At 47.5% G+C, this 24,718-nt stretch overlaps 2 protein-coding genes and 1 long non-coding RNA gene across 7 annotated transcripts in view; 1 reads left to right on the top strand and 2 right to left on the bottom strand.

Moving 5' to 3' along the window:
• Positions 1-1,106: 1,106 nt before the first annotated feature.
• On the bottom strand, positions 1,107-14,281 carry P2RX4 (purinergic receptor P2X 4). Its single transcript, XM_037878579.2, has 12 exons — positions 13,971-14,281; positions 10,996-11,143; positions 9,288-9,359; positions 9,063-9,135; positions 8,057-8,153; positions 6,991-7,071; positions 6,688-6,829; positions 5,514-5,650; positions 3,389-3,482; positions 3,218-3,283; positions 2,932-3,027; positions 1,107-2,008 (listed from the first exon to the last, which is right to left on the bottom strand). Exons 1-12 carry the CDS (start codon positions 14,108-14,110, stop codon positions 1,976-1,978), a joined length of 1,179 nt encoding a protein of 392 aa, XP_037734507.1. The 5' UTR covers positions 14,111-14,281; the 3' UTR covers positions 1,107-1,975.
• The window catches only part of LOC119563764, a 19,315-nt gene continuing 7,570 nt past the window's right edge, over positions 12,974-24,718 (top strand). The window contains exon 1 of the long non-coding RNA XR_005222356.2: positions 12,974-13,393. This is a non-coding gene — a long non-coding RNA (uncharacterized LOC119563764). The remainder of the gene's footprint in view (positions 13,394-24,718) is intronic.
• The window catches only part of P2RX7 (purinergic receptor P2X 7), a 26,971-nt gene continuing 18,333 nt past the window's right edge, over positions 16,081-24,718 (bottom strand). For 3 of the 5 annotated variants that reach the window (XM_037878576.2, XM_043529231.1, XM_037878577.2), the window contains 5 exons: positions 23,307-23,400; positions 22,123-22,188; positions 21,914-22,027; positions 20,606-20,704; positions 17,291-19,436 (listed from right to left, as the gene is read on the bottom strand). In XM_037878576.2, the coding sequence (XP_037734504.1) occupies positions 18,945-19,436; positions 20,606-20,704; positions 21,914-22,027; positions 22,123-22,188; positions 23,307-23,400 (865 nt within the window). In that variant the 3' untranslated portion in view covers positions 17,291-18,944. Of the gene's footprint in view, positions 19,437-20,605; positions 20,705-21,913; positions 22,028-22,122; positions 22,189-23,306; positions 23,401-24,718 lie in introns of all 5 variants that reach the window. The other 2 variants (XM_037878573.2, XM_037878574.2) reach the window with 2 other exon arrangements.

The raw sequence follows: 24,718 nt of genomic DNA, 5'->3' as shown, positions 1-24,718 counted from the left end.
CATTAGAGAAATGGTGAAACAGCAGGAACCTGCTAGCACGGTTGAGATCTTAATCATTCATTCTGCTACCGAGATGGAGAGTTCTTAATAGGGGCAAGGGGAAGAGACCACGATGACTGTGTTAGCTGTGGAGGGAGTATTACTGCAGACCAACTGCCATTTGTTTAAACTGCTGGGTGCAACTGTCTCGGCGTAGTTGCATGAGAGGGTAGGGAAAGATCTTCAGGGTGGACTGGGCTTCGGCTTGAGTGTGCAACTTAAGTGGACGAGATTAGAGCAGCCCTCCCCAAGCCAGATTGTTCCTACTGCTCCTCTTTTGGTTGGTTGTGTGCTAATGGAGGGCAGCTTCTGACACTTCTTTTGGGAAAACTTTTCCGCTGCTGGAAAAATATTCAGTCTGCTACTTCCCTTTCTTGCAGCATTCAGCCTGCTGAGGATGGCACGCTGCAAAGAGCCCAGTAATAGAGCTTGGCCCTGTCTGCAAGGTGGCCCCGTTTCCCCAGATGTAGGTCTAATCATGTCAATGGAAGAATGTAGTGACCTTCAGATGAGGTTTAGGAGGGGCTACCTGCTGTACTTAGATACAGCGGGTTTCCTGTGAAAGCCTGATTTTCAACCCCCCCCCCCCCAAACCTGTTCTCCTGGCATCTAAGACAGGCCACTCTAAGCTATGTTCAGTGGCTATGCTGTTAAGTGTTGACGTTTAGGAGTGCGGCGGGGAAGGAGAACAGGGGTAGGCTGCAGCTCATGGGGCATGGACAAGGATGCAATGACACTAGTCCTTACATCTTTCCACTGGACAGATCATAGCTACTAGTAGGACAAAAGTACAAATCCTGCTGTGGAAGGGTGAGTTATATAACTCCACGCATTCCCCTCCCCCACCCCCTTTGGTTCACAGCTGGAGAGGTCAGAGTCTGCTTCCTCCTCTAGGCTGTGTACAGCTCTGCCCTAGCACCAAGCCAGTAAAAGGGCTTTTCCAACAGTGGCACTAGCTGGTGAGACTGCTACAGCTCTGCCCTGGCCTCACCAGCTACAGCATTTCAAAGAAAAGGGACCACGCTTACCTTTTAGTTCACAATAGAATGGATTCTCCTCATACCAAATCACTTAGAAGAAAGTTTATTCGATATAATTTGTGTGTTTACAATGAGTGGAGATGCCAATATTCCCAAGTGCTGTCAGCATTGTCATCCTTTTCCTTCCTTACAAACACTGAATTTTAAGAGGACCAGAAAAGAAGAAGCCTCTTTATAAATGCATCAGCCACTTACTCGAATGCAGGAGACCCAGAGAGAGCTTCATTCTCCTACTCTAGGCTCCTGAAGCTCAGATAGACGAGGGGTAACCTGTTGACTTGCCCTCACAGGAAGGAAATGCATTTTATTGCCATCACGCTATAGCTAGATGCTCTTCAGGCCTGAGGGGAAGATTAGCGACCAAGTTCACCACAGCAAAGAGGGGCCTGGCTCTCCCCCCAACAAGTAACCTCAAGGGAGGGCAGCTACCCTTCCCCCACTTAATGTCACTCATCTCAACCCTCTCATCCTGGGCCAACTGCCTATGCCCCTAGCAAAGAGGTAGCTCTGGGTGACTGGCCCCTCCAGGGGGCTTTCTAGAGGATATGGGGATATAAGAAGTTAGTCTCGAGAAGTAAGGGGAAACTTACTCAGCTGCTGAGACACTTTCCATGAAAGTTTGGCATACAAGTCCTGATCTGTACGTTTGTTTACCGTAGCCAGAATTCGACCAACTAGTAACAACTTCAGAATTTTCCCTCGTTTGTCAGCGACACGGAACAAGAATGCACTGTTTTATGTGGCCAATGTTTGTCAGCCGTAAAGTAATGAGGGAAGTTTCTCTTTCCACGTGGAGAGGGCAGCTCGATTAACCCCGTTCCAGGAAGGGAAGCCTGCAGCCTTGTGTTACTGGCTTTCCATGAAGCAGAAAAACATTCGCTGCAGCACCACCACTGTCACGATTGTGTTCCATAGGTCTCACTGGCTCCCTTAACAGAAGGTAGACAGCCATTACACTCACAGCGAGGGCAAAAGGGGCAGACCCTAGGTTAGGGTAGTGCACTAGCATCTCACTTCTGGAGACCAGCACTGGAATCCTGCCTTGATCTGGTCAGCCAAAAAAGGAACCTTCCCACAAGAAATCTGCTCCCTGTGTGTATTAGATAAAGGATAAATAATTTGGGGCTTTTGACAGGTGAGTCCAGCTGATGCATAAGCATTTCCAACCAAATTTAAGCTGCAGGGCAAAAACCCTGCCCTGAGCTGCTCGTGTGAAGCCCTGTTGAAGGCAACAAGGCAGCAGAGAGCAGACATACTCTTGGAGAATAGAGATTCTAGGAACAGCCCAGCCTCACATCTAGATCCTAGCATTGTTTGTGGTGCTGGTAGGTAGGAAGCTAATGTCAGTTGCAAACAGACACTTTGACCTGTGAGGTTCAGATCAACAGGAATAGCTTTTTTTAAAGTCAGTTTTCAGGGCAGGCTCACACTTAGGTCACCCATGGAAAGGTTTGGGGAAGATGAGCATTAGTCTTTACCCCAACATCTTCTGCTCACAAGAGGCAGGTGCCCGGGGTTACCGTCAGGACTGAAATACAGTGAGAGCAGGTTAAAATTTCTCCCACCCCTGCAGCAGGAACAAGATCCTGTTTCATGGAGGACAGACACTGGTTCCTAGGGGCTTACGTTCCACCAATAAATAAAATTGGAGACTTTGAGAGGTCTTGTCCTTCTCCACCCCCTCATCTATGAGGCTCTGCATTTGGAATCTGGATAGAGCTAACTTAGTGGTCATCTGGCTGCAGATAATCATTTCCACGTATCCATGGACAAGCCACAACGTTGGGGCGGGGAGAGGGAGGTAAACTTGGCTGCAACTAAGACTCTCACCACACACAGCCATGCTGCTTACCAGTTCATAATCTTCTACGTATTTGTATTTCTTCTCTCTGTAGTAATATCTCTTCTTCATGAAGTACAGAACCACGATGTCACACAGGACTGTTGCCTAGTTGAGATCAAAGAGCTCTTGTAACTGTTCTTACTTCAAGGCAAACAGATATTAGTTTAAAAGTCTCTCTCAATAAAAGGAGGACTTGTGGCACCTTAGAGACTAACACATTTATTTTGTGCATAAGCTTTCGTGAGCTACAGCTCACTTCATCGGATGCATTCAGTGGAAAGACAGTGTAACTTACCACTCCAAACAGTGCTAGTCCAGAGCCAATGTTAATCATTGTAGGAATTATATCAAATTTTCCTGCCTAACAGAGACACAAAGTGACAGTCATAAGCATTTTTGCAGACTTTGAAAACATTTAGAAGCTAATAAAGGAGTCAGCCATGAGATTCAAGAAACAAAGAGCTACCTTTCCGAACACCATGATATCAAAACGGATGCCGTAAGCTTTAATTAGTGTCCGCGAGTCAGTGCCACTTGCGTCCTTGTAGTATTTTGCAAACCTGAAGAACAAGTGTTTTAGAGGCTTAAAAAAAAATGTAGGGGTTGCTTTCTATTCCACCCCTGATCCCACAGTTGCCATTATTTTACTCATACTGGCCAATGAACAGATGAGCTTGTATTATTACAAGTACAGAAAATGCGCGGTTCACAATTACACACGTCATGCAATATTCATCTAGGAGAAGTCGAGAGAGAGCCTTAGACAGAAGCAGTTAGTGGCTGGATTAGAAGAGTTCCGAAGCACAGGCAGGGGAGGAGTGGAAGAGGGGAAATCCATGTGAGATGGAGAAGTTAAGCAAGACAGTAAAAACTAAGTTCCCACTAGTCACTTTCCTGGATTTCTTTTGGTGGCTGCGGCTCTTTATAACCAACCTTGGATACCTCTTGCTGCAGTCAGAGCATTTCAGATGAGTAATTTAGTTTCCAACAGGACAAAGTGGGAGTGAAAGTATCAAGAGGGTTTTAGTTTATAGCAGAGCCACCCAAAGGATCTACCAAGCTACATACAGTCTGATGTGGGAGGGACAGAGGATTTTTGCAGGTATGTGATTTGCCGAAGGGAACAGAGAATACTCAAACTTGAATGAGACTTGCTTCGTGACAGTACTTGGAGCTACAAGGTTACACCCACAGAAGTCATTTTCTCAGTTCATGCAATACTATTTGCATGCAGACATTAAATAGGGGAGAAAGAGGGAGATCAGACTTACTGTGCCATGTGATTTGCTGCTTCAAGTGGAAAGAGAAGAAAGGATGGAAGAGAAGAGGAATGACTCCTACTTGGCTACACGTTTTCTCCATAACAAGCACGTACAATGGTAAGTGTCAATGGCCAAGTCTAGAAGCAGTTTACACTCTGCATAGTTGGACCAGCCTGTTCCAATCAAATAGGCTAGTGTAATCGGTCTTGACAGCCTTTGGGGTTTGCTAGATGTAGAGGCCTGCAGGCTTCTTAGTGCTTGTTCATACTTATCCTATCACCTTTCCACAGCAAAGCAGCCGCCTGTGACAAACTTCGGATGAACCGCTCTGTCTTCTGTTTACATGAGAAGCTCTGCATAAAAATCTTAGCCTTCACTAGCCTTCGGGCCGTCACATCATAGTCTTTAGGCAGTCGACCTTATGCCAGAATTTAAGATTCACAAATTTTCAGGTTCTACCAGATATGCCCTCTACGCTAGCTGGAGCGTTGTGTCACCTTAGTGACACAGTGGACACAACTTGAGCCAACACACATTATGGTTAGTGCTGTAACCACGGCAGGCAGCCAGACATCACTCTTGCCAGTGGTTTAAGCTGGCCCTCCAGCCAGGCCTAGGGGTGATATCTCACTGCTATAGCTGTACCGCTAAACATCCCTGGTGTAGAGGCAGCTATACTGGCAAAATGGACAGAGGGAAGGGAGAAGCAGCTGAAACAAGCCACAGTTTGTTTGTTTTTTAAAATCATGAGCTCTCCCAGTTGCATCCACACCATGAGTGCTTTGCCGGTATAGTGGTATCGCTATATTGGCTAAGTGCTCCTGGTGTAGACCTAGCCTTAGTTGTCATCTTGTAACCAGAGTGAAACACCATCATCTAGCTGTACCTACACAGTCCGGTGGGCTAGTTCTCCCTTCACCCAAACTCTACATAGGGGACGCCAGAGTTCATTGCCCCATGTGCAGATCCTCTGGGCACTCTAACCTCCCCATGAAACATGACGGGATGGCTGCCCAGATTTTCATAGGCTGCACCGCTATAGACATGATTCAGGGCATGTTAAGCTGAGGCTCTGACCCAGCCACTTAAGTCACCATATCTCCACTGACCTCAGCATTGCTACACTGAGTTATAGCAGCTGAGGATCTGGTCCACGGTAAGGGGGACTCTTAGGTGGCCATAAGACAAATTGGGTTTTGGTAGCTAGATCATGACATTAACTGGGGTAGAATAAGCATCACAACCTGGTTCCCAAGAACCCACGTAGTTGTACTAATAACGTGGAGTGAGCCATAATGACACCACAGACTCCGTTACTCAACCATGTACCTGAAATTATATCCAGGTGAGACCTTGTGGTTGCCATCCTTGCTGTCAAGGCGACGGAAGGTGTATTCTGGCACACAGTAATAAGCAGGTTTGTCAAGGTCACAGTTCCAGTTGATCTGCACTCCCATTACTCCACCCTGCACAGCGCAAACAAACAAAAAGGCGCACACAGAGAGAATGTATCAGAGGGGGTAGCTTAAAATTGCTGGCCAACCTGTCAAAGGGATTTCTTCACGTTGACCAGCACACACTAGTTTAGGGAAGAGCATATCTGATTTCTAGGTACACAACAAGATTTGCTTCTTATCCCACTGCAGTTACCCCAGGAGACTTAAGCTCACACATTTGCCATTGTGAAACTTGCACATCACCCCTGAATTGCGTGTCCCCAACTTCCTACCCCTAGGATAAGCAGCTACCTTCCAGCCTATAAAAGTCATCAGCAAGAGAAACCAGGATCCAGTTTATTAAAACCATCCAACCAAAAACTACTTCTACATGGTGTCTTTCACTGAAAACGCAAGACTTTAGAACTCGGTCTCAGGCACACAAACCCTTTCCACTGTAAATGGTGCACAGTCCCATAGGCCAGCTGAATTGTTTACCAGCTTTACTTCACCTACGCTGAATGAGACCTTGTTCATAATACTGCATAAGCATTTTCATGAGTGCCACGCAAGACAAACAGAAGGGAAGTTAAATATTTACTCTACAGTAAAGTTAAAATATTCCCTATGGCCCTGGAAAAAAAAGCCTTCCAGCTAGCAGCCGTTTTGCTACGGATTAGATGGCTGCCAGCAGATAAGCAAGTTTTATGTTCCGAGGCAGCTGAAGAGGCTGTGTAACAATGGCTCCTGTTCCTTTGCTGCATCCTTTCACTGAACAAACATGAAAGGGCAGGTCTACACGTCAAACGCTGCAGCTGTGCCACTGTAGCCCTTCAGTGAAGACGCTCCTACCCTGACAGGAGAGCTTCTCCCGCTGGCATAGTTAACCCACCTCTGAGGGGCGTAGCTATGGCAGGGGGAGAAGCCCTGCTGTCGACAGAGCGCTGTCGCCCCCGGGGGCCAGGTCGGTATAACTGCGTCACTCAGGGGAGTGGATAACAGAGTGACATACCCATGTAAGTTTATAATGTGGATCTGGCCTAAGTGAGGATAGAATTTCCACATACCTCAACAGCCATCTCTTGAAAATTCTGCCCTGCAGCTTCAACTATTTGACGGACTCGGAAGATTGGGCAGAAGGGATCCGTTTTAGGGTCGTAAATGCAGGTCTTGAGGTAAGTGGTACTGACAGAGGGCAGAATGTTTCGCCTGAAGCGGCACAGAAGAGACAAGGGACGTGTTACAGAAGCCCTTTGCACCTGCACATCCTCCTCCACCCCAGGCAGCAGCTCACCGAGCTTCTCAACACCCTGTTCAGCAGAGAAGCACTAGCCCAAGTGATCACACTAGCACCTCTATGGGATACTTACCTGGTGAAGTTGAACTTGGGATACCAGATATTGTTCTTCACCAAAATGGTGAAGTTCTCAGCATCCTTTAGGAAAGCCGGCCTATGAAACAATTGGAAGATTAAAAACATTCACCTTTGCATCTCAGAGCGTTTTGTGAAGCCAGTGATCCAACACCCTTGTAAGGCAGGTAAATTACACCCACCTTACTGGTGGGTAAACTGAGACAGAGGAGTTAAGGCACTTGCCCAAAGCTCCTATAGCAGTGTGCATGTTATAAAGCTAGACAGAGGGAGTGAGTGTGAAATAGGGGATTATAGGTGTCAGGGGTTTAACTCCTGGTTAACTTTTCTAGCAGCCCTGGATTAGCCTCCTTAGGCTCCATAGGGGGATGTATGAGTATTAGATTTATGTTCCGGTAGAGTGCACTGGGCAGTTCCTGCAATCTAAAATTGGGAAGTGGCCAGGACACAACTAAGGCTATGTCCACACTCAGGAGCTAGGAGTGTGATTCCCCACTGGAGCGGACGTACTTGGGCTAGCTCTCATCGACCTAGTACGCTAGAACTGTAGAGTAGCCACAGTAGCACGTGCTAGCAGCCCCCAAATATGTACCTCCGAGGTATCCGTGGGTTTGTACTCAGGACAGCTACAATGGTCCCATTGCTTCCCATGCTATGCTATTTCTTTAGTGCACGCTCTCAGATGCCAGCTGGGACTCTCACCTCTGGCTTGCACTGCCACCCAGCTGGAAGTTAGTGTCAGTCATTGCTTTCCATGTTAGTCATCCAACTTGAGGAAGCATCCCACTGTGCCGGCAGGTGACACCCTGTGCCATGCAGTTCTGAGATGCCGCAAGGCTTATCTGACAGTTCTTTTCAGGAGGCAGTGACTGCTCTCAGCCCTCCCCCATTCCTGCTTACTGCCATTGCTGCAAGTGCACCAAAGCCTCCTTCAACCGTGGTTTTCAAACTTCCTCGATCGGACCACACAGTAAGAGCCACCGCCCAGAGACCACCCCTCCGGTTCAGGACCGCACGGGCCGCCCATCAGTGGTAAATAGCCTGTGGCAACAGACAGCACTCACTTAGGTAAACGTGTGTCATTCTCCACGGGACACCACGCATAGATCTCACAGGTTTTGACAGAGGTGGAGTATTCCCTACACTTCCCAGTCTGGACTCCTGGAAGGACATGGGAACAGAGTTAATACCGGGGCATCGAGAGCAGCATGGCAACATTCACACAGGCTCTGACACACAGCGCCTGACAGGGTGATGAGGGTTAACAGGCTGGATGGTTGATCCCCACATCACGGGGAAAGTTCAACAACAGAATTCCCTGATAACTACACTAGTTAGAGGTAGCACCAGTGTAAACCTGCCTGTTAGGGGAGGGCTACCGCCCACCGCAGCAAGGTTAACCTTAGCAGTGGGCGGCCTCAAACGAGGGTCAGCAAGAAAACTGGCTTCTTTGCCACTCGGTGAGAATCTGGTAACAGCTTGTTCCTATGGTATGTCTAACCTGGAAACCTCAATACTGTCCTTAAGAAACTCTGCCAAAATCGTGAGAGAGCGAACCCCAAACCACCAGCCACGTCTCCATCCCAACCCATAATGGGAAGCATCTGACTAGTTATGGTGTCATTTTAGAACATCAGTCTGATACACTGCAATTGAAGGGCTAGAAGAAAATTCCAGGGTACATTACTGTTTAAATGGGACATGAAGCATTAGAACCTCCCTCCATTTAAACGGCGCCTTGTTAACCCGGTAAGTGGCTGCTGACTTCTGAAAGGAAAGGCTGTGCATGAGGAAATCTAACTTGACCAGAGGGAAATGACTAGGACAGCGGAGGTTTACAGCTGCCGATAAACTATATGGAGTTCAGATCAGTAACGTTTCTATTTTCATGTGGTACTAGAACGTTTAACCCTTTGTGCTCCCTCTTGTGATGCCCCTCTTCTAAAGCTGCGTTACACTTTGCTTACAGAGTAAAAGCCAAGGTAACTGGACTAATCGCTGCTTCCCCTCCTGTACTAGCGGCAACACAATCTCTTAGGCGTCCCAATACAGTGTACGTTGGTTTCATACCATTGCTGTGGGTGCCTACGTATCCTGCAGAACAGTCCTTACTGGAATTACACACAGTTGTCTTATCTGGAAGCTAAAGGGAAGAACTGTTACCGTAAGCCACAAAGATGACTTGCCACACACCCCCTTCCCTCCCTGCCACAAGATGGGAGTTACTCCTCCCAGTTAAGGATCAGACTCTTCCGGAGATACAGTATAAAGGAGACTGCCAGTTACCATACCTACCTCAGGACAATAGCCTTGTGTCTGATTCAGTGTGATTATCAGGTTTGTCATGATGAACAACATATTCTCCCCCTGAAGAGGCAAGACAATCAATGAGATGTATGGGTTAGTTCTAAGCAGCGACGCTCTGGAAAGCTAGAGCCTCACTTGATCTGCAGTAACAGGTTCTCAGGTGGCACCATAGAAAGCGAGTGTTTGGAGAGAGCAGGCGCACTGCTATTGTACTAGGGTCTCTCGGGCAACACTCGAGGAATCCTCATTCCTGAGGACAGAGCAGTCCTGAAGGAGTATAACCCTTTCTATTGTACTCTGTCCAGAGGTTCACTGAATCCACACTATGAAAATTAAAGGACCCCTCCATAACTCTCCAATGGGGCAGCTCTAGTGGGGTGGCACTGGCACAGACAAAGCTCCCAGCAGTTGAAGCAACAGCTCAAATCAGGTGTAATGAAACAAGGAGATGACATGTCACCCTAGATCTGTGGTTCTCAACCTGTGGCCCATGGGCCGCTTGCAGCCCATTCAGTACACAGCTGCGGTCCTTGTGACATCCTCAGGGCCATTCAGGTAGTATATATATTATGTGGATGCGGCCCACAAAACACAGCGAGAGCTGCATAAGCAGCCAGCAATGGTAAATAGGTTGAGAACCACTGCCCTAGATATTAGTTTAGCACCAGGCTGAACACCTCGAGGGAAGTTAGCATTAGTAAGTAGATCTGTGACAAAGCCAGAGGCAGCTACTGCTAGAACATGCTGGGATTTTCATACGAGTGTGCAAAGAGGACCGCTGGCCACTGCCAAATGAGATCCCAGTCCTGAAAGCAGATCCCCACAGGCACAATGCTCCTGAATGGAGCACCATTGACTTCAATGGGTCCTGGGGCAGATAGAAAGCACCCAACTGCATGGATTAGCTGGCATGATTAGATCTTGTGTTTTTAATCTCAGTGTGGAGACTTTTCCAGCCTTAGTGCTTTTGTACTTTTCCACCTGCAGGTATTGATCTCCCACCTGCATTTCTTTAGGGCACAAGCCCAAAGGGCTCAGATTCTTTTCCTTGTTCATGCACCAGCAAACTAGTCTTAATTCCTTACTTGGCAAGTTCCCACTAAGAAGGCTCTGGCACTTCTCCACCAGGTTTGCTGTGGACAGAGTCATTCAAAGGCTGGCAGCCTGTAGGTGTCCAGTGAGAGCTGAAGGCCAAGTACTGCCCACTCAGGACATACAAGTATCAAAATGGCAGCAGGCTCTCCTCTGCCAATCAGTAACTTCCAACAGTTCCTGTTTAGTTCCAGATCAGGTTATTTGAGAATCGTTAGGACCGGTGAGCCTGAGAGAATACAGTGTTTGACTTTGGTCTATTGGCTTTTAAACAAAGCAATACAGAAGTAGGAGAGACAACACCTGGGTCATTACTGCAGCTTTATCTAGAGGCTGTGGTATTCCCCTCCCTACCACCATACAGACAGACAAGCTTCATGCTCCAGACACAATAATGCTGAGCACTCTTAAACCCTGATGAAGTCAGTGGGAGTTGCAGATGTTTAGTGCCTCTGGAAACCAGGCTAATAGCTAGATGCCTTTTTCAGCCCAGTAGTCTTCCTGCAGCCACACAGAATGGGCGTTCCAGAGTTGAGGAACACCTGTCTGAGAGGCTTCTGTTGGCTGGCAAAGCCCTATCAAACTGTGCCAGAAAAGCCCATACCTGAGGTGGAATAACATAATCAGCCACATCCCAGACCCGGAGTCCCAACTCCGACGTGTTCGTCATGGTTATTCCCTTCACTTTGGCGGTAACAGAACTGACCACAGAGTCTGTTTCCTGGTAGCCCTTTTCCCACACAAAGACCCAGCTGCAAAAGAAGGAAAGTTCATCGTGGCTTCTGCACTGAGACACCTTTAGAGATCCCAGCAGTGTGACTGGGAGCTTGGAGGCCTGGGTTCTATTTCTAGCTCCTTAGGTGACTTTGGGAGAGTCTCTTAAGATCTGACTCATTTCCCTCCCACCCCCATCTGTAAAATGGGGCTAATAGGGACCCACTTTGAATGGGAGGACAGCCTTAATTAATGCTTCTCAAACACCTGGAAGACACTGTAAACACTAATTCCCCCCCCCCCCCCGGGTCACCTGCTTTGTGGGGTATTATATAATTACTGGATCCTTCAGCATTGGGTTTGCACTGGAAGTTTTCACAGGTAAGTTTTAGGGCTAGGATCTGAAATGAGAAGGGTGATCTGGCAGACACCAGGCATTATTTGAGGTGGAAATGACAGATACACTCAACATCAAATGAGAATCAGCTACAATAGAGCTGCAGAGACTGAAGCAGAGAACAGCAGACACTTGTGGGATTTTATATCTACACAAGCCCCATCCCCAATTCAGCTCTTACTAACACTGGTATCATGACATCAGTGGGTTACTCTTGCTTTCACCAGTAAGGGTGGGAGCAGAATCAGGCTGACAATACACAAAGGTCCTGTGGGCTTTTGTCATCTGACAGGATCATCTATTTTAGGAGAGCCACAGTGAACAGCTTGCATTTACCTTTTATAGCTCCGCCTCCACATTCCCATCTACAGATGTCACTACCTGGTTTGACCAGTCCATTAGCTCCATTCAACAAAGTAGGGGCCTGTTCTCCCTGTATTGGGCCTTGCTGTGTTTCCAACCATGAAAGGTGGTATAAAAAGGGACTGCTACCAACTGAGAGTTCTCCACCCAGTTACACCGGTGGTAGATCACTCACACACGCATGGATGCTCTCACAGGGTAGGTGAATGCACGAGGCAATGGAAAAGTCAGGCCCATTGATTTTCCTTAAGGGAGGCCATTTAAAGTAATATTGACATTACCTTAGTATATCACGGTAACAGGATATTTGATCTCTCTTGCTGTTTTTGAGAACTTTAACGTTGCCAACTTTTGTCATTAGCCATGGGATATTTGGTGTTTCTTAAAATCCCAGCTCCTGGACTTGTGTGATTACCTGAGAATCTCAGAATTTTAGAAAAAAGTCTAGCCCTTATGGTTATAGAGAAAAGTTTGAAACCATAAACTCTAAGAGCTAAAAAAAAACCAGAAACCAAATGAAGAGCCCACATTTTGTTGTTTTAAAAACTTCACTATTTCTAAACCAATCTTATGATCTGCGGGAATTCACTCATGATTTCTGAGCACTGGAGGTTGGCAGTACTGTTACTGATTAGTATGAAGACTAGTTCGGGGACAGGAAGTGTCTCAAACATGTGAGAGGAGGAAGTGACCAAGAAGTTCTCAGCTAGAAAAAGCCATATAACAAGCCACATTGAAGACAAACACACAAGATCATCCTGTATAGTGATGTCCTGGTCCAGCCTCTAGTACCAATTCCCAAGACTCTCAAACTGTAAAAGGCAGACGACTATCCCTCAGCCCGATATGCTTCCGTCCTTGTACAAGGCACAACAGTTTAGCCTATGAGTCACGTATTGAAAATTCAAGCCCCTGAGAGGAGCCTGGGGCACTCCATTCACAACACTTCAGAAATCCCACAATGTAGAACAGCCACAAGGCCATTCTCTCTAGAGAGTTTCTGCTCTGTCACTTGGAAGCCGTCTTATGGGGCTGAGCCACTTATGTAGGGAAATCCAGTTTAAGATCCTTTCAAAGGCCTGATGGCTTCCCTGGCTATCTGAGCCTTGACAGCTAAGGACAGCCCCATTAACAGGAGCCGGCACTAGAAGTGACACTATCCATGAAGAGGAACTACCTTATCTCAGAAGTCAGAAACACTAGCAATAGCCAAACAAGCTTAGGGTCCAATTGAACTCCCAGTACAGTCAAGGGGAGTATTTCCATATGCTTTAATGGGACTGGATCAGGCCCATAAGTTAATTGTCTTAGGTTCTCCATTCTATTTTTGGAGATTTGTTCAGCTGAAAAAGGAACCAGATTGGCCGAAGTTTCTTTCTACTTTACATTTAGTGGGCAGATGGGAAAGGACTTCAGGGAAGATGACTGTGGAGAAAACCACTGAGCTGTGGTAAATCAAGAGCTGACAACAAGCCAAAAAATCTCAGAGTAGAAGAGCACAGTGAGAAACCAGACAGGAAGAAGCAAGGTAAGAAATGACTTCCAAGTTTTTGTAAGAAAAAGGAGAGATGACAGCTGGGCATCCTGGCACCCAAAGCATTGAGTCCAAATATTTTGGAGGCAGCGCTGGGGTGCTACTGTGTTATTATACTACCGCCCAGAGACCCTGATCAGCAGCAGTTACAAGCAGAGGCCAAGCTTGCCCCCTGCCCCCGGCAGCTACCAGTGCAAAGGCGTGGAAGACAGGAAGGTAGAAACGTAGCTACACAACTCTGTATCAACCTCACCTGTCCCATGCGCCCACTGCCTCTAGCCACTGCTTGACCGCTGGCCAGGGGGACCCAGAACACTGCGCACCACCCCCTCCTCCTGTCCAAGTCAGCAGCCCCCCAACAGGCAGGGGGGGAGGGAAAATCTCTCTCCCGGAATCCCCCCTTTGCAAAACACAGCTGGGATGGGGGGGGCGGTTTCCTGTTTTCCCAACGGCGTCATCACAAGTGAAAGTGAAAATCCCTGCAAAGTGGGGAGCGGATGGCACCGGGGGGTGCTCCTCGTGCCAGCCCCGGGGCAGGGGCTCTGCAGGGGGACCCGCCGGCCCCGCTCACCCGATCACGTAGGCCAGGATGGCCAGCTGCACCGCCCGGTTCACCAGCCCCACTTTGCGGCTCTTGATCAGCACGATGCGGGGGGTGTTGTACTCGAAGAGGAAGCCGCGGAGCACCCCGCAGCACGCCCCGGAGGCCATGAGTCCGGCGGGGGGCCGCGGGCTCGGGCCGGGCGCACGGGGCAGCGGCTGCACACGCCGCGGCCAGCGGAGCCCTGGCTCGGGAACTGCCCCGCTCTGCCGCCCCCAGCCCGGCCCTCCGGCCCCGGATTGACAGGGAGCGGGCACCCGCTATTGGAGCGGCTCCGCCACGGGCCAGCCCCACCCCCGGCGGGCGTTTCTGGGGCCGGTGCTGACCCCGCCACCGGTTCCCGGCCGCCCCGCGGCAGGGTGGCTGGATCCTGCTCTGGTGGTTGGGCGTTTAGCCCGGGGGGGCTGCTGCACCCCCTGGCTGGAAGCGGTTTCCCCATGATAGACAGGGTTTATAGTTTGCTTCAATGGCGCTCAGCACCCCCCATATACACATTGTCTCGGCACTGCTGTCCACAGCCCTTTAAATGAAGGGAGGGGGAAGATATGGATTGCCAACCTCATGTTCAAAAATCGTAAGATTTTTTAAAAAATAATAAATTTTGGGTCCTCTTAATTTGCCACCTGGCTTGAGAGCCTTTAGGGGGCACTACGTGTTTTCAAGCTTTTCTCTACAACCACAAAGGCTAGAAATGCACTTGTAAAAAACATGATCAGCATGGATTCACCAAGGGAAGGTCATGCCTGACGAATCTAATAGCCTTCTATGATGAGATTACTGATTTTGTGGATGAAGGGAAAGGAGTGGATGTATTGTTTCTTGACTTTAGCAAAGCTTTTGACACGGTCTCCCACAGTATTCTTGTCAGCAAGTTAAAGAAGTATGGGCTGGATGAATGCACTATAAGGTGGGTAGAAAGTTGGCTAGATTGTCGGGCTCAACGGGTAGTGATCAATGGCTCCATGTCTTGTTGGCAGCCGGTGTCAAGTGGAGTGCCCCAGGGGTCGGTCCTGGGGCCAGTTTTGTTCAATATCTTCATAAATGATCTGGAGGATGGTGTGGATTGCACTCTCAGCAAATTTGCAGATGATACTAAACTGGGAGGAGTGGTAGATACGCTGGAGGGCAGGGATAGGATACAAAGGGACCTAGACAAATTGGAGGATTGGGCCAAAAGAAACCTGATGCGGTTCAATAAGGATAAGTGCAGGGTCCTGCACTTAGGACGGAAGAACCCAATGCACAGCTACAGACTAGGGACCAAATGGCTCGGCAGCAGTTCTGCAGAAAAGGATCTAGGGGTTACAGTGGACGAGAAGCTGGATATGAGTCAGCAGTGTGCCCTTGTTGCCAAGGCCAATGGCATTTTGGGATGTATAAGTAGGGGCATAGCGAGCAGATCGAGGGACATGATCGTTCCCCTCTATTCGACATTGGTGAGGCCTCATCTGGAGTACTGTGTCCAGTTTTGGGCCCCACACTACAAGAAGGACGTGGATAAATTGGAGAGAGTCCAGCGAAGGGCAACAAAAATGATTAGGGGTCTGGAACACATGACTTATGAGGAGAGGCTGAGGGAACTGGGATTGTTTAGTCTGCGAAAGAGAAGAATGAGGGGGGATTTGATAGCTGCTTTCAACTACCTGAGAGGTGGTTCCAGAGAGGATGGTTCTAGACTATTCTCAGTGGTAGAAGAGGACAGGACAAGGAGTAATGGTCTCAAGTTGCAGTCGGGGAGGTTTAGGTTGGATATTAGGAAAAACTTTTTCACTAAGAGGGTGGTGAAACACTGGAATGCGTTACCTAGGGAGGTGGTAGAATCTCCTTCCTTGGAAGTTTTTAAGGTCAGGCTTGACATAGCCTTGGCTGGGATGATTTGATTGGGGATTGGTCCTGCTTTGAGCAGGGGGTTGGACTAGATGACCTCCTGAGGTCCCTTCCAACCCTGATATTCTATGATTCTGTGATTCTATGAAAGCTGATCTTTCCATGCAGTCTCGGATTCCAGCAGCTGGGACGTTAAGATAAACACTGAATACAGTGAGACTCACGTCAAAATGACGAAACGTGGCAACACTGATTTAACACAGACAACTTTAATCCCAAGCATTTGAGTTAAGTAGCTGTATTAACAAACAAAAACAAAGAGTTCTCATCCGTCTGAACAAAAATCATTTCCTTTTCAATTGAATTGGGTTTCACTTGTGCGATGACTGATATCATCGTCCCGTAATCCATAGAGCCTACCCTGGACAACATGGACCTTAATTTCTACGCTGGACCTTAATTTCTAACTATTATTATTTAACTCAAAGATCTCAATCAGGACTAGCCCTCCCCTTGTGCCAGGCAGATGCTAGGCGTACTACCAGTATTTTAGTGCAGGTAATTTTTCTGAGCAATTTGTATCATGTTATGGCCACCTCCTACCCCAAGAAAAGACTCAACTAGAAGCCCCTGAGGTGTTTAGCAACCACAAGCATGGAAATAAGTGCAAAAGGGAAGCTCACAATGAAGGCAAAAGGGACCCCACTACACACTAGGGTCAGATGGCCAGGGCAGTATCAAAGAGTAAATGGGGGAGGAGGTGGTTGTAGAAAATCAGGCCAGAAGATTCATGGAGTGGTGTCTTCAGTTTTCAACTACTGCTGATGGAGTTTTAAACAGCCAAGACATAACGGCCTCTGGTATACATCCCCTACCACCACCACCACCGCCACGCTCCTCCCACCCACCCCCGGGTCAGATTTTCCCTACAGTTACCCTGTGCCAGCACACTGAAGTCAGAGGGTTGCTGGGAGGAAAGTGAGAGCAGAATCTGGCCCAATAGTTACATACATCTAGCAAGGCCCCAATACCGCTCCCATTTACAGTGAGGACAGAACTGGGCCCTAGATGTCTTAGGCTCACCGATTAGCTCTTCCCTTAGATCAAATCCTTTACTGTATTTTTCCTCTCTTACAAAATTGATCAGATGTTTCAAACAATTGAACTGCTGTGTGATACCAAGCTATGATGACTAGATGACCTCCTGAGGTCTCTTCCAACCCTAATCTTCTATGAACTTTAAAAGTGGCCACAATTTCCTAAGGACAGCAACAAAGAGCTCACATGTCTGCTGACACTTGGCTGCCCAGATACTACGGCAATGGGGTTTTAGAAATATGGGTAGCAATAATAATGATTTTCATAACAGTCCAACAAATCATTAGAGGGGAAGGGGATTGGCTAGCGATTTAATGTATATGCTACTGCAAAATCACGAAAGGAGAGTCTTCCACTCTGCTATGGATTGATTAAACACTGTATTTATTAATGGAAAAATTCAGTCAAAACTCACTGCAAGATAAAAAGGCTTGCAAAATGAGCATAAGAAGGTATTTAACAGGTCCTTAAAAAGAGAGTCCTAAACAAACACTCCAGGTTCCAACATCAGTACAGTATTTCCAAAAGCAAAGAAAGTGTGCTAACCAATATATATTAGTGCAGGAATGTATCAGTGCCAACATTACAAAAATAACACAGTCCCAATCCATAGCTACAATGAGATGCTGTCACATGAATGTCAGTGCAATTAATACATACTACCATTGGAAATGCAACTAGAGCTGGAATACTTTTCCAGACCCCAGTTTTAAAAATATGTACAAAATTAAAACCACAAACTATGCAGTTGTGCAGATTTACAATTATGCGGAGATGAAAGTGGCCCAGTATATACTAATTAATATCTATCTTGCCGCATTGCTGCAAAAATAGCTAGTGAGATAAAGTAGAAGCACAAGAAAAAATAGGAATCAATGCACAGGTTAATCCATCATTTATTTGCAGTCTCGGGGCTAGAGATACTGCCCTGAGACTGCATACTGCTATGCAACTCACTGGGAAGCTAATTGAGCATCCTGGACGGTATGTGGCCCTACATAAACTTAGAGCAAACATGAGGCTAAAGCCTGCTCTCAGTTACACAGATACCATCATGATGACATCATGAATTAGCACCAGAGTAAATGACGGCAGAATTTGATCCAAGGCTTCTGAAAATAAGGTAGAAAGGCAGTAAAAATGTTGTCCGTTTCAATTCCTGAGTTTATGCTTAAAAGGGGCACTATCTACATAACAACCGTACACTTAAAAATGCTTTTCCTGTGTTACTAACATCACCCAAAATGAGCTGGTTTCTTCTGGTAACAGATTTGATCAACCACAAAGCTGAAAGAATCTGAAATGCTGCACAGTTTGTGCATGACTTTGTCCATGAAATACACCCTCAAGGGGCTCCATCCTGCAAGCCCGTTCTCTGGACCTTAGGACTGCTTGTGTGACTACAGACTACTCACATGAATAACGATTTGCAGGACCGAGTCCGCGCAAACAATAATACTCTGCAGTTCTAAAGCATCTGTCATCCAAGGCTCAAAAGCCTTTTACTAAGGCAGGTAGGTATTATCCACATTTGACAGATGGAGAAACTGAGACACCAAGAGGTTAAGAGTCAAATTTTCAAAAGTCCTCTCATTTTGATTCCCTGAATGTTTGGGTTCCCACCTTGAGGTAGCTGTTGGTGCAGTCTAGTTTTCAGTTGGAGTGTTGAGTACTCAGCCCCTCTGAACATCAGGGGCAAAGTGTCCAATACTGGGCATGCAAAAATTGGGGCAACATTTGAAAGCTATGGGCTATGTGCCCTTTCCAAGGTCACAGAGAGAGTCAGCGGTGGAGTGAGGAACAGAACCCAAGACTCCTGACTCCCAGTCTCCTGCACTAATCATTAGCGAATACTGCTCATTAACAACACAGAACGTGGAATTCAGTCATACAGCAGTGGATTCTGAGAAATCACATGCTTTTCTTTTTAAAATGTCTCCAAAGAGAAATTAAGGAGGTTTAACTGAGAAATAAGTGTAATTGTGGTTCTGGAGCTATACAATAGAAGCTTAATAAAGGTTAATTCTTCCTCTCTAAACCAGTATACTTGCCATCCTCACTGGGATAAGTTTCTCTGATCTTCCACCTGCAGCAACTTGGTATCAGGGCACTGCTCTCCACCTCAGCAGAGCCAAAACGCCAGTGAATATACTGTCTGTAAGCACAGTGACGAAGCTGGTTATTGAGGGTCTCAGTATTCAAGTCCAACAAGGGCTCTTTGTAAAGCAGGATAAACTCCAGTGCCGATCTGGAAAGAACGAGCTGCTCGAACAAAGCCGAGGTTGTAATGCATGACCCTTCTTTTCTTCGGCAGCAGAGCTGCTCCCGGAAAGACTCTGTTTGGTGGCATTTCCCACAGCAGCACCAAGCCGGGCGGTCATGGGGTGGTGAAGTTTGTCCTTCGCTTTTAAGGGGCTGCATCTCATGGGCTTTTGCTAAGGCAGGGACCCGAATGGGATAGTGTGCTGTGAGCTTGGTCGTGTCAGTAAAAGCCCCAGTGTCTTTCTGCAACTAAAATTCCCAAACACATAATCAGAGGAGTCAGAGTGAAAATGAGAAAATGTAGCATTTTCTTTACTCTGTGTCTACATCTGCACTTACCCGTCATTAGAGAATCCCTCTGTATTCACAGATTTGATTCTAACTGCTCAAGCTTCACATTTAATGCAGCAGGACAGTATAATATAACAGTAAAGAGGCAGATCAGGAAAACAAATGGTTACTGGCTTTGAATTCTAATGCGGAACAAACCCAGGGAGCTGTTGGTTCATTCCCACTCTGTATGAGTCAGGATCAGAATATTCTTTTAAATCTGTTTTGTAAGTTTATACCCAGTGATCGACTGTGTTAGTGACAGGATTCTACGCAGTATAGTTGTAGCTGTGTCGGTCCCAGGATATGAGAGAGAGACAGTGGGTGACAGGAGTCCTTTATCAACATAGTGGTCACAGCACAGGCAATTGCAATAGAAACTTCCCCTATGCTTCCCCGTCCATGTTCCTTAATCCTTGTATTATGTACCTTTAGCACTGCATAGGTAAGTCAATTTCATGGTCCTTGACTTGTCCCCAGAGACAGCCAAGAAGGGACCCAATGAGTGCCAATTAGAGTGGTTGTCTTTTTGTGATGGGAACACCCATCCAACGGGAGCTGGACTGAGAACTACCAAGGGTATCTGAACACTGCAATCAAAGATCTGTGGCATGGCCGGGGCTGGTTCGGGTCAGCTGACTCAGGCTCACAGGACTCAGGCTGCGGGGCTAAAACCTGCTGTGTAGATGCTCAGGCTGGAGCCCAGGCTCTGAAACCCCCCAAGGGGGGAGAGTCTCGAAGCCTGAGCTCCAGCCTGAGCCTGAAAGTCGACACTGCTATTTTTATCCCCACAACCCCGAGCCAATTGATCCAGGCTCTGAGACTCTGTGCTACGGGTTTGTTATTGCAGTGTAGATGTACCCCAAGTTGTTTCATGCAGGCCTAAGGACACCCACTGGGCAGTAATGAGATCTTCTAGTTTTAATCTAGAAAAAACAGTCTCAAGTTCCCAACAGTCAGCTTCAGGCATTTCCCAGGATCACAAGTGTGGCCCTTCCAAAACCTAGCTAGAAACTCAGGGAGAAAAAACTCAAGTCACTCAGGAAATAAATCCACAAAAAGTCATAACAGTAAATGCTTGAACTTACCTGAACAATCTCGCCTTTAACGTTCTGCAGACTCGTCCTCAACGGTTTGTCTACCAGAATAATGTGCGGGTCATCAACATATGACACGTACATCAGGGTCTGTGCAACAAGAGATATTAACATCCTCAGCTGGAGCATTTATTTAGAATACTCAGGATTTACGCTGTATTGATTTGACCCATAACTAGGATCCTCGAGGCCCAGATCCTGCATTCCTTACTCAGATAAAAATCTCTCTGAAGGTGCATGATCATTGGGAGGCTGTTCCTGGCATAGGGAGCAGCATGGAGGAAGGCCAGGCATAGGACCAGGTGAGGGAGACAAAAGGAACAGTCAGGTGTTAGCCTGGGGTGGAGCCCAGGGAGCAGGAAGAGAGGAGCTGTTGGTGGGAGTTGGATTGTACAAGGCTTTAGAGGGAGCTTTTGAGCTCAGATTTGGGCACCTCACTCCCTTAGACTCCTTTGAAATCCCAGCCTAGAAGCTCAGCTGTTCAGGATGCCACATTGATGTGTGCAGCATGAATTTCTAGAGAGGAGACGCTGGAGCTGAATGTGGACTGGAGCTGATGGACTTGAGAGAAACAAAACTATTTTCATGCAAATGCCCTTAACCAGTACAGGGGGGAGAAGCTCTGAGGAATGCTCTAATTAGAGACAACCCTCTCTCTACAGCAGTGGTTTTCAACCCGCGACCCAAACGTTACACAGCTGCAGCCCATGTGACATCCTCAGGCCAATACAGGTAGTGCATATATATTGTGTGCATGTGCCCACATAACACAGAGACAGCTGCATATGTGGCCCACGCTGGTAAACAGGTTGAGAACCACTGTTCTACAGCATCTTTCCACTGCTCTCTAAAGGGTGAAACCTGCCTCACCCCCTGCAGCTGTCAAAGGTCCTGGCTGTAGAAGACAAGTGCAGAGGAGCAGCATTCAGAGGGCTCAGGCCCTGGGTCCACAACCTCTATGCACTGCAGAGCATAGCTCTGTGGGGTTTCCCAGAGGCCCTGTGCCTGAAGGATTTTGAGTAATGGCTGGCTGGGGGAGGAGGTGTGACCCATAACTATAGGGACCCACTGGTCACTTTTCTGTGTATCTGCAAGGAGTCCTGCAATGCTAAGATCCGCTCCTGCACTCACACCACTCCCCAGCATGCAACCCATTCCTGCAAGGTGCGCACTGGGGGCAGGAGAACTCAGAGCAGCGGTGTATTGGGGACAAATCTACAGAGAGCTGATGAAGGACCCAATGAAGGGCCCAATACACTGAATCTTCCTACTACTTAAGCAGCTAATTGCATCCCTTACCCATTTTGGTCCCAGAGCAGACTCGCACTTCTTCCTGAAGTAATATTCCTTGATGGATTCTTTGCAGCAGGGATAAGTGTATGAAGTAATAAGAAAATCAATAATGAACTGAGCCTGCATGCAAAACAAAAGTGAGCAGTGATTCCATTTTCTTAATGAGACTGCGTCTCCAGAAGCAGCTCTGTCAGGACAGGAAATAAATCTCTTACCAAGCCAAAGTAGGACAGCACAGACCCGGTGTACACCAGCAGCTCAAAGATGTTAAACTGTCCAGCCTTAGGCAAAGCAGAAGACAGTCATTTCAGGTCAGAATTCAGATAATGTCCTTCAGTTTGCAGAAGAACAGCAAGGATTGCTGCATGATCGGGCCCAGCCAAATTGCTGTCATGTGCAAGATTTCTAGCTCTTCTGACATGATCGGACTTAAAGCACCTAACCGGGTGGAATGTGTTTAAATTAAAGGGTAGTTTTGCTACATCCAGCTGGGCACTAAGGGTTCCCTTTTAGCCCTGCTATCTCTTGCTGGAAGGATCCCTTATCTTCTTTCAATCAGAGCCAGTCGCTTTCCCCAAGGTCCCCTTCCCAGCTGGAAGGGGAACCAGAGACAGAGAGGGAGTTCTCATCTCTACAACATTAAGCAATGACACAAAGGCTTCCACTTGACCTATTCTCCCCCTTCAGCAGCAGCGTCCTTCCCCTCCGCCTCCGACAGCAGGAAAGAAGCAGTGCTCCCTTCTGGGTACATCATTCTACCCTAACAAGGGCCCCAGGGCATTATCCCCCTCCACCCACATCCTCGGAGCTATGAGTGGTACCTGCCAGCCCAGGAATGAGGGACCAAGCTTTGATCTCTGATCCCACAGCATGGCAAGGCCAAGTCCTGCCATTCGTCTGAAGATTGATTTGATAGGACTCCATCCTGCAAAGTGCCCAGGATCCTCCCCTCCCACTGGGGCCTCACTGGCAAAATCAGGCCCTTCATTTCTGTAGTGCTTTGTAGATGTCAAACAGGGACAGTACGTAACCATAATACCATGCCCTTCTATAGCACCTCCCCTCCAACGACCTCAGCGCATTTTACGAACAGCAAGTGTCACAAGCCCCGCCCTGCCGTAGGTACCGTGCACGACCTCCGTTTTACAGACGGGGGAACTGAGTCACAAAGAGGGGAAGAGACTTGTCCAAGGTCACACAGAAAGTCACTCTCAGGACCAAGATTGTACCCAGGTCCCTGCCACAGTCCTATGCTGTAATCACTAGGCAGCGCTTCCTCCCGTCAGGGCTACACTGTTGTTATCACTGGAGTTATTTTTGCCAAAGGGCAAGAAATTCTCATGTCGTTTTGGAAGCAGACAGGTTTGCAGCGGTGATGAGAAAACAGGGTTGCACTTACTGTGCCAAAGACGAGGATGTCGAATCGTATCCCATAGGCTTTGATCAGCGTCCGCTCCTCCTTCCCACTGGGCTGTTTGTAGTACTTTGCGAATCTGTCAAAACCAAACAAGGATCCATGCAGCATGTCAGGGGAATTCAATGCCTCTGGGCTAGAGAATAAAATGGGGTTTTGTTTCTACTGCCTCCTCCCATTTCTGCCCGTTTAGTATGCTACCCTCAGTTACGAAGTCAAAGCTCTTCCTCTCCCAGGACCCATGAGTGCTGCCACAGATTGTGGGTCACTTTGATGAACAGCATTTCCCCCAGCTCTCACCACAGAAGCTTAGAAAAATCAGAGCAATGCCCAGGAAGGGATGTAACCTGAATCAAAGGGTTACTTTTAGAGGCTCTAGAGGGGCACTCAGCTACAGGAAAAGCAGAAAGAAAAACCCAGGAAGATTTTAGCTGCTGGCAATGGTGGGAACACTAGTGTCTCCCAGGCACCAGTGCTTTTACCACCATGTTGTCTGCACCTACTCTGAGCTCTTGGGGTCCCTTTCTTCCACTGGTTTTTATAGTCACTTTCTGCTCAGCTCTGCTGCTCTGTTTCAAAACTAATGAGAGTATTAGCTGCAGGGATAAAGGGCAGCTTTAGAACTCATGTAGCTGCCTGGGATAGGGTCATACACACCACCTCAGTTGCAGAAGGGAGAAAATTGACCCCACAACTCCTGAAACCCGGCCCCTTATTCTACCCACTACACAACACTCCTTCTCCTCATCCCCAAAGTCAATTACCATGAGAAATTCCACTGACAATGCCAGCATAAGGATCAGCAAACAGGGACACTGTGAACATTGAACAAAGGGAACGCTCCCACCTGATGCTGAAAAGTTGGGAAATCAGGCAGAGTCATTAAAAAAACCCCAAACTGAGAGACTTACTGAGAAATGTTCAATGACATTAACATCTTAACTCCAATACCAACATTTGTATCACTCATGTCAGTGCTCCAGGCTGAAAGCACTGTCCTGTTCTTGATAGGTTTACTTCAGTATTTTCTAATGTGTGTTCTCTTTGGATTCATTTAGCCTAGTAATTCCAACTGTAATTTTTTTAGTGGGGTAAACAGGTGTTGGCTCTGTGGAAAGTAATTCAAGGACTCGCTGTCACTGCAGATGCCGATTTCATTTAGTGTTTAGTCTCCTGGGTAGTAACCAAAATCTCTGGTAAAAGCAAGTGGGGTTCAATGGGAAATGGCCCCAGATGCCAGGCCATCAGCTCAGCTCTCTGCTCTCTAATTACTCATCACACAGATGGCATGAAAGCATCGAGGGAAACACAGTTTCCCCTCCTTCCCGGGTTTCAGTTCATCTTGCCCATCATCAATATCCAGAGCCACATCTGCCAGAACCACTGAACAACCCGAC

The sequence above is a fragment of the Chelonia mydas genome, chromosome 15, assembly GCF_015237465.2.
Source record: "Chelonia mydas isolate rCheMyd1 chromosome 15, rCheMyd1.pri.v2, whole genome shotgun sequence".
Lineage (NCBI taxonomy): Eukaryota > Metazoa > Chordata > Testudines > Cheloniidae > Chelonia > Chelonia mydas.
Note: the sequence above shows the minus strand (reverse complement) of the source record. Positions and strands in the feature narration are given on the sequence as shown.

Excerpts from the sequence above, each read along its gene's own strand:
- P2RX4 (XM_037878579.2), bottom strand. The coding sequence starts at position 14,110 with ATGGCCTCCGGGGCGTGCTGCGGGGTGCTCCGCGGCTTCCTCTTCGAG. Across the intron at positions 9,136-9,287 it reads CACAAGGCTATTGTCCTGAG|CTTCCAGATAAGACAACTGT; the intron begins GTAGGTATGGTA and ends TCTTCCCTTTAG. Across the intron at positions 5,651-6,687 it reads TTCAAGAGATGGCTGTTGAG|GGTGGAGTAATGGGAGTGCA; the intron begins GTATGTGGAAAT and ends TGCGCTGTGCAG.